The 9,435-nt window shown below is 39.7% G+C and overlaps 1 protein-coding gene across 7 annotated transcripts in view; it reads right to left on the bottom strand.

The window, feature by feature from the left end:
* Positions 1-253: 253 nt before the first annotated feature.
* STXBP5 (syntaxin binding protein 5) overlaps positions 254-9,435 on the bottom strand; it is a 251,237-nt gene continuing 242,055 nt past the window's right edge. For all 7 annotated transcript variants that reach the window (XM_061624073.1, XM_061624075.1, XM_061624077.1 and 4 more), the window contains 4 exons: positions 8,282-8,447; positions 6,898-7,009; positions 2,105-2,325; positions 254-1,486 (listed from right to left, as the gene is read on the bottom strand). In XM_061624073.1, coding sequence (XP_061480057.1) covers positions 1,445-1,486; positions 2,105-2,325; positions 6,898-7,009; positions 8,282-8,447 — 541 coding nt within the window. In that variant the 3' untranslated portion in view covers positions 254-1,444. The remainder of the gene's footprint in view (positions 1,487-2,104; positions 2,326-6,897; positions 7,010-8,281; positions 8,448-9,435) is intronic.

Raw genomic sequence — 9,435 nt, 5'->3', positions numbered from 1 at the left:
TACTGCTTGAACTCAAGACTATTCCACCTGGTAATTAAGTCTGATTGGGCATGTAAGCTAGCTATGTATCTGATAGACCTTATTTAAGTGCCTGTACTAATACATTCTGTTAAACACACAAAAGATAATGAATTCCAGTTTTGGAAAAATGGCGGGGTATAATAATAATAACAAAAAATTACAAATATCTTATAAATTGACCAATGGTATTTTCAGGAAAAAAAAGATCAAGCTGATTGAAAGATGACAAATGTTTTTTCTCATTGTAATAAGACGTTTTTACTTTTCACACTACACAGCCATAACACAAATGAAAACTTTCAGCATGATATGCAATTCACTTTTTTTTACAATGCAAAAAAACTTTTCCTCTTGTTTTGCACTTGACATTGGCTGTGTTCAGATGTCAGTTTATTGTGACGGGAATGAGCTGCAGCAAGTCTCAGCCTCACAGCAAGTTTCTACCTCACATGCTACTTCCCTTGTCTACCTGAGTGGCTGAGAGAATTTCAGAAGCTTTTGCTTGACTTCAGTTTATAGTGTTATGTTCAAATCCTAAACCACAACTGAGTGTAGCAATGGTTGGTCAAAACAAGCTAGCTTTATAATCTATGGTTTGGAATTAGTTTGTAACAAATAAACCATAGATAAAAATTAACCACAGTATGTCAGGTTCAGCCAAAAACTGACAAGCTACAGTTAATCAAAAGCTTCCAATCATCCTGTTGCGGCTACAACAAAGAAGGGCATACAAGAGATACAAGGCTTGTTGCTGTTCATTCCTGTCACAATAAGCTTTGATTTATAGTGACATCCAAATACAGCCACAGTATGATGATGCAAATACAAGAATACTATTTCAGGGGTCCAAGAAGATAGTATGTACATATCTATGTATAGATTCAGGATGGAGCTCGCATACTTTGTTTATCAGATCAGAAAATTGGTGGCATTAAGTTATTTCTAATAACAGCTATAATGATGTGCTCTAAGGAGGGAAGATGGAGATCAGCTACTAGTAGTCTCCTAAGAGGAACAACTTTACTTTTGGACCCCTGATTTATTGCAGCCTCCTATGGGAGGGTGAAACACTGGTAGCAACAACAATATCACAAAAACTTTTGGCATATGAAATATTAACACAGGATAGATCCTGCATTGCCCCTGCTCATCTGATACCAAATTTTCCTTTTTGTCCATGTCTTCTCTTGTTGACTCTGTTCCCAAGCTCCCAGTCAGCCCACAGGTAAGGACACACACACACTGTGTGGGTGCCAGTTTTAAATATAACGACCCTCAGTTAAAGCTGTATGACTGAGGTAAAACAGTGTGTAATTTGTGCTAGGAAAGATTAGTATCCATTGGCTGACACCATTGCCGATGTTAATGAAAAGGAGAGCTTTCTTCAAGGTAAAGTTACATAAATGCATTTGAAAATGCATTGTCAGAACTGGTACCATTTCTTATCTTTGCATTTCAACATCATCTAAAAACAAAACAAAGAAACACAACATAGTTATGCATGTGACAGGAGTATACTGTACAGTTCACTCTCAGAGGTGTGGGGGGAAGAATAGTTTTAAGAATAGAGAACTGCCTATTAAGAAAAGGAAGCAAATAACTAAAGGGAAACAGATCTTGCAACATGAACAAGAGGATGTAAATTGTGCATGAATAAACCATGTTCCTGTGACAATAGGAAATATAATTACTATGTATTGCAGGATTCTGGTGTGACAACAGGACCAGCCCAAAACGTTTTGCTGCCTGAGGCAAAGGACAAGATAACACCAACCTCCCCCATTCCATGTACAGAAGAAGCAGGCAGATCTGACAATTTAATCTTACATCAACACTGGTGGTTTGACAAAGTCCTCTACTGCATCTAGAGGGCAGGAGGCTAGTTTAGGAGACCCAAGGCAGACCATGTGGCACACACAGCTCTATCCTTCAATACCTTCACAATGCTCCCTGCTCTTTAGCATCTGCAGCCTGAGGCAGCCACCTCACTCTACCTAGTGATAAGATTAACCCTGTGAGAGTGAGGGAAAGAGCTAAATGTGTTTCTTGCAAATAACCATGCTGATATTTTAGAATGACTTACTTCATGCGCATGTTTTGAGAAAGAATCGGCGCTGGCTAACATAGCTGCTGTTCGTTCCTCCAGTTCTCCCAACTTCTGCCCTCTTTCATCTAGTGCTATTCTTGCTCGTGCCAACTCACAAACTACTCCAGATGCTGCTCCTTTGACCCCTTCAATGCCACCAGGACCTGGAATATGCTGGGCAAGGCTCCTTGATGCCTTTCCAGCAGCTGATTCTCCAACTGGATAAGAAAAAAGGAAAAAAATTGACCAGATGATATCTAAGGCTGTGAACTAGTTGCCAGAGCAAAGAGTTTCCATTACCCAGACCTGGAGGGGAATGGGTTGATCTGCCAATCAGTTGCAAAATCTCTTTAAAGCTGAATAAGAAAAAAAAGTACTCAAGCTACTCCCATCCTTTTACAGTAAAAGTCAGGGGTTTGATTAGTGTCATGTGCCCGTTTTCAGAAGAGAGGTGGAGACGCACTGGAACCGGCAGAACAGTTAAGTGTGTCTCTACTCTAAGACCCTTCCAGACTGGAAGCTCTTCCTACAGAGCTGAACTCAGCACTGGGGAAGTGGGGAAATGGGGAAGTGGAGATGTGAAACACTTTTGATCAAACTAAAAGAAAATACAGTGTCACGCTTCTTAAAATTACACAATGATCTTAACATAAAAATAATTTCAATGAATTTTCTTATCTGATTTGTAATGAATTAGGAAAGTACTGACCAATGGAAATCTGTATGGAAATGAGGCTATAGAGATGGAGTGTAAGTAAGTGAGTACGAGCCTAACTTGCCTTTGGTTTCATGAACAAAATTTCAGAAGTAGATATGCAGAGATAACATTGCAATATTTTGTCTTGTGAATATTGCATCTTGTGATTTTACATCTCTTTATGTTGCTATATTAAGTTGTTTTACAAAACTGATTGTTCTATTAAAGATTAATAAATGATTTAAAAACAACAAAAAGAAAATTTTCAAAAACAATTTCTGATGTGCCCTGAAGGCCTGTAAAATGGACAGGTCTCTTAGTATTGCATCTTGTGATCCTACATTAAAAATTAACCCGAAAAGACATGACATTTCTCTCACGTCAAGAATGGGAAACTTGTGACCCTCCAGATATTGTTTGACTACAGCTCCAGCTAGCATGGCCGATGATCAGAGATGATGGGAGTATTCATCCAACAACATCTAGATGGCAACATCTTCCCCATCCTACCTTGTCTTCTAAAAAGAGAATATGGCATAATGTAGGTTTTTGGGCAAAAAGATGTAAGCTAAAACATTGCATTGTGGGATAACACAATCTAGACTCCCCCAGACATCAGAGTTATTTTACAATGAGTTTGGAAGCCAGGTTTAGAACAGCCACAATTTTGAGGTTTTCAGTGTGCTATTGCACACCCACTGCTTGTATGAAAATTTATTTATTTTTATTTATTTATTATTTTATTTGTATCCCGCCCTTCCTTCCAGCAGGAGCCCAGGGCGGCAAACAAAACGCTAAAAACACTTTAAAACATCATAAAAACAGATCTTAAGATACATTAAAACAAAACAGCGTTAAAAACATTTAAAAAAAACTTTTAAAAAGGGTTAAAACATTATTAAAAAAAACATATTAAGCAATTCTCACACAGACTCAGACTGGGATAGGTCTCAACCTAAAAGGCTTGTTGAAAGAGGAAAGTCTTCAAAAGGCACCAAAAAGATAGCAGAGATGGCGCCTGCCTAATATTCAAAGGGAGGGAATTCTACCGGGTAGGTGTTGCCACACTGAAGGTCCGTTTCCTATATTGTACAGAACAAACCTCCTGATAAGATGGTATCTGCAGGTGGCCCTCACCTGCAAAGCGCAGTGATCGACTGGGTATACAAATGGTAAGACGGTCTTTCAGGTATCCTGGTCCCAAGCTGTATAGGGCTTTGTACACCAAAACTAGAACCTTGAACTTGGCCTGGTAGCAAATGGGCATCCAGTGCAATTCTTTCAGCAGCGGGGTGACATGTTGGTGATACCCTGCCCCAGTGAGCAGTCTCGCCACCGCATTTTGCACCAGCTGCAGCTTCCAGACCAACCTCAAGGGCAGCCCCACATACAGTGCATTACAGTAATCCAGCCTGGAGGTTACCAGTGCGTGGACAACAGTGGTCAGGCTATCCCAGTCCAGAAACGGCCACAGCTGTCTCACCAGCTGAAGCTGGTAAAAGGCACTCCTAGCCACTGAGGTCACCTGGGCCTCTAGCGACAAAGATGGATCCAGGAGTACCTGCTCTTTCAGAGTATGATCCCATCCAAAGCAGGCAACTGACCAATTATCCGAACTCGGGAAACACCAACCCACAGCACCTCTGTCTTGCTAGGATTCAGACTCAGTTTATTGGCCCTCATTCAGCCCACTACCGAGTCCAGGGAGTCGTCCAGGGCTTGCACGGCCTCTCCCGATTCAGATGTTATGGAGAAATAGAGCTGGGTATCATCAGCATACAAATAAGCAAGACTTGGCACTTACCTAGCTTAAGTACATGATCCTATGCAGATTAGGCATGCCTAAAACTATTGAAATCACATGGCACATAGAAGAACAAGCCTTGCTGAAGCAGAGCCAGCATGGCTTCTGCAAGGGAAAGTCCTGTCTCAGTAACCTATTAGAATTCTTCGAGAGTGTCAACAAGCATATAGACAGAGGTGAGCCAGTGGACATAGTGTACTTAGACTTTCAAAAAGCTTTTGACAAGGTACCTCACCAAAGACTTCTGAGGAAGCTTAGCAGTCATGGAATAAGAGGAGAAATCATCTTGTGGATAAGGAATTGGTTAAGAAGCAGAAAGCAGAGAGTAGGAATAAACGGACAGTTCTCCCAATGGAGGGCTGTAGAAAGTGGAGTCCCTCAAGAATCGGTATTGGGCCCTGTACTCTTCAACTTTGGTTAAGAAGCAGAAAGCAGAGAGTAGGAATAAACAGACAGTTCTCCCAATGGAGGGCTGTAGAAAGTGGAGTCCCTCAAAAATCGGTATTGGGACCTGTACTCTTCAACTTGTTCATTAATGACCTAGAATTAGGAGTGAGCAGTGAAGTGGCCAAGTTTGCTGATGATACTAAATTGTTCAGGGTTGTTAAAACAAAAAGGGATTGTGAAGAGCTCCAAAAAGACCTCTCCAAACTGAGTGAATGGCAGAAAAATGGCAAATACAATTCAATATAAACAAGTAAAATTATGCATATTGGAGCAAAAAATGTGAATTTCACATATACGCTCATGGGGTCTGAACTGGCGGTGACCGACCAGGAGAGAGACCTCGGGGTTGTGGTGGACAGCACGATGAAAATGTCGACCCAGTGTGTGGCAGCTGTGAAAAAGGCAAATTCCATGCTAGGGATAATTAGGAAAGGTATTGAAAATAAAACAGCCGATATCATAATGCCGTTGTATAAATCTATGGTGCGGCCGCATTTGGAATACTGTGTACAGTTCTGGTCGCCTCATCTCAAAAAGGATATTATAGAGTTGGAAAAGGTTCAGAAGAGGGCAACCAGAATGATGAAGGGGATGGAGCGGCTCCCTTATGAGGAAAGGTTGCAGCATTTGGGGCTTTTTAGTTTAGAGAAAAGGTGGGTCAGAGGAGACATGATAGAAGTGTATAAAATTATGCATGGCATTGAGAAAGTGGATAGAGAAAAGTTTTTCTTCCTCTCTCATAATACTAGAACTCGTGGACATTCAAGAAGCTGAATGTTGGAAGATTCAGGACAGACAAAAGGAAGTACTTCTTTACTCAGAGCATATGGAATTTGCTCCCACAAGACGCAGTAATGGCCATCAGCTTGGATAGCTTTAAAATAAGATTAGACGCATTCATGGAGGACAGGGCTATCAATGGCTGTGAGAACAGGATGCTGGACTAGATGGGCCACTGGCCTGATCCAGCAGGCTCTTCTTATGTTCTTATATATAATTCCAATCTATTCCAGACTGGAATTCCCTGCCTTGAGAGGTTTGTTTGGTCCCCTCTTTCTTAACCTTTGATCATCTATTAAATACATTTTTGCTCCGCTGGGCTGAATTATTTTAATGTAGTTTTAGGAGACTGTATTAAATTATTTCAGCTCTGTGTCTCTATTTTAAATTTGTACTATTCTAACGATAATGGGCTTGATCCAGGAGCTACTACTGTATAAAGGAAGGACTCCTTCTATTTGTGCAAGGAATAGGGATTCCAAAAAACCCTGCTGGAAGAAAGGTCAGGATGATAACTCCGCAGTCCCCCTGCACCATCTTCCAAACTAATCCAGAGGGCTCCCAATCTTCTGAGGCAACTTTATAGGGCCCATAAGCAAATGCAGAGGGAAGTAGAAACCAGCAAAAATCACACCACCATCCTTCTCCTGTGCCTGCAAAACTCCACTATCTACAAGTTGAATCCAACCAATTGTTAATTTTATCTGGATTTTAATACTGTAAACTTGTGTATTGTGGCTAAAAAAGAAACAGTGAGCATAACTTAATAAGTTAATTCTGCATAGGAATGGGAAACTAATATTCTTAACATTCCTATCTAATTTAGAAAAATGGTTTGATAGCACTCAGAAAATGAATATACTAATGAGAGCAGTACATGCAATAAATATTTGCAATGAAATACAAGTAGTTAAAAGGAGGAAATATAATGCACTAACCTTAGTTTCTGCTTAATATCTTTGTGTTTCATTTTATGACTTAGACTGCTTTCAATAAATATATTCTGCCTCATTTTTTACTATCCTTACATAAAAGTTTATTTTAAAAATGTAATAAACTTACAGAGTTCCTCTCTGTCGAGTGATTGTGCACCACCTCCAAATAGGCCTTTGAAGAACCCCTTGTTTGGCGCTTCTGGTGTTTCTACTGGTGTGAAGAGTTCACCCAACATTTCCTTCAAAGAAAAGTCATTTTCAGTCATATCAGAAAATTCTATTTGGATTTTACAACAAAGAACAAAAGCACTACTGCTGTGCTCTCATTATACTCTCACTTGATTCCATGATTTCAAAGTGCTCACACAGCTCTGCCCTGTAAATTTTATCATTTCAAAGTAACAATTTAGCATGAATTAGATCTGGTACCTGCAAAGTTGCTCCTAAGTCACAATGATAATTTTATATCACCCTTATTTCAAAAGAAAAATTGGGAGTTCCCCTTAAAACTCTACTCATCTCATTTTCTTCGAAGAAGTTAAACTGCAGATGTTTTTAGCTTACCACAACATACTGCCTTCAGATGAAAATATTACATTTGGTCTTACTAAATGCCTATTTAGATTAAACTAGAGATCAAACTGATGTTAGATGCATAGAAAATGCTGACAATTTCTGCACTGGTTCAGTGGGTTGTATCCAGGCCTGCTGTTCCACACATGGAAGGCCTCCTTACATTTGTGGAAGTACTAACATATCCAGTAGGGCTCCCTTTCAGTCTCCAATGTAACCTTTCCACACTGTTCCAGAAGGTCTTCCAACCTTCAGGAGCAGATTTTTAGGGGCAAAAGACAGCAAAAATTCCTCTCTCCTCTTTTGCCCAAGGAGCCATCCAGTTTGTGAAGTTCCACTTCACACAACTCTGGATCCAACCCTGTTAACATAGATTCATGAAGAAACATTTATATACTATTTAAACATATGCCCATCCCACTGGTTAATGGCTAAGTATTACGAGGTGGCAACTACAGAATCTGGGTCAACATAGATATCTGGCTTTGCAAATGGCAACATATGCAGCATGGTATGCTACTCCTTGCCTCATTGGTTTTCTGTATTAACTTAATCCTTAAAGCAAGATAAGAGTCTCAAATCTTTTTGCTTATCAGTAAGAGGCAATAAAAGTTGTGTGGTGAGAAGAAAAAAGAGTCTGCAAAACATAAACATAGCTATCCTGATCTTATTGCTTTTCTCCCCAAATCCGTCATGGGGTTCTAATTAAAATGTGCAACCTCTGCATCCCAATTAAAATGAACATTGTTGGTGATGGCATATGTTTTCCCCCTGCCCCCAAGGTCTCATTCCCATGTTGGAGAAACCCATCTGGCCTTGGCCTTGTTCCATCTCTCCTTCCACAAAAAAAACCCTCCCTATAAACTGAATGGCAAAATAGTCTATTCTTCAAAGAATGCTTTCCAATTAAAAAACTATCGCACATTTTAAACTTTTACCTGCAGATTTTCACATGTTTCTTGACTGTAGGTGATTCTCTGGATTTCTGTAGGTGAGACAAGGTACAAAGCCTGCCCATTGTTGGTGAAGCAAAATGTTCTGGCTATCCGCATGTTGGTAAGTGGTAAGTAATATACATCCAACAGCGGCCTTAAACTTGGCAAACTTGAGAGAACAGAAATTTTAAGTAAGTGTTAAAATGAAACAAGAGTGGTTTATCACTACTTTTCTAAAACCTCTCCCCCTGCCCCAAAATTGGAAAAAAAATCCTTCACGTTTTTCCCCCCTGAATTTTGCTGGGCCTTCACATCTCTAGGTGGAGATGGAAGAGTCTGTTTTTCCTGAAATTGGCAGTGTAACCCCCCCCCCCCCGATTTACTTGCCTGGACTAAGGCTGCTCAGTACAAGAAATAAAACCATTTAAAATCCAATAACCATAAAACAAGTATAAAACAGTTGCAAAATAGCTTAAAGTGGCATGATTCTGAATTTTGGATTGGGTGAGTGAAGTTCCTTATCATTGAATTGGAGTCCTGTGCATGCTTTCTGTCTGAGTAAGCTTCATTAAATACACTGGGACTTGTTTCTGAGTAAACATGCATAAGATTGCAGTATAAATATCTTTACAGGATGTGTAAATAATAAACATTTTTGACATTCATGTTTATAGAAATATTTTAAATTGTTTTTTTTTAAGTGTTTTTAAATTTATATATTTGTTTTTAATTGTTGTAAACCGCCCAGAGAGCTTCGGCTATGGGGCGGTATACAAATGTAATAAATAATAATAATAATAATAATATACCCCATATATGATGGAAACATTTAAACAACAAAACTAACTTTAAAATGTCTATTAATTATACACTTAAAGCCCTTTGGATATATAGAGTGGCTATAATTACTTTGGGTTGCATCCAGTGGAAAGGAGTGTATGACCGAAACACAGCTCATGCAATCAAAAGTTCCCTTCCTCTCATCCCCAAGTGCAACCCCTTGAAAACCCTCTCTAGAGTTGGGAACCCTCTGAACAATGGAGGACAGTGTTGTGCGGGGCTAGTGGTGCTAAGACACTGTGAGGAAGGAATTGCCCAAAACTGGACAGACTAATCTGGAACAAGATCACTCCACCTGATTTCAGGTGGTTCCCCTC

This window comes from Rhineura floridana, chromosome 4 (genome assembly GCF_030035675.1).
Source record: "Rhineura floridana isolate rRhiFlo1 chromosome 4, rRhiFlo1.hap2, whole genome shotgun sequence".
Lineage (NCBI taxonomy): Eukaryota > Metazoa > Chordata > Lepidosauria > Squamata > Rhineuridae > Rhineura > Rhineura floridana.
Note: the sequence above shows the minus strand (reverse complement) of the source record. Positions and strands in the feature narration are given on the sequence as shown.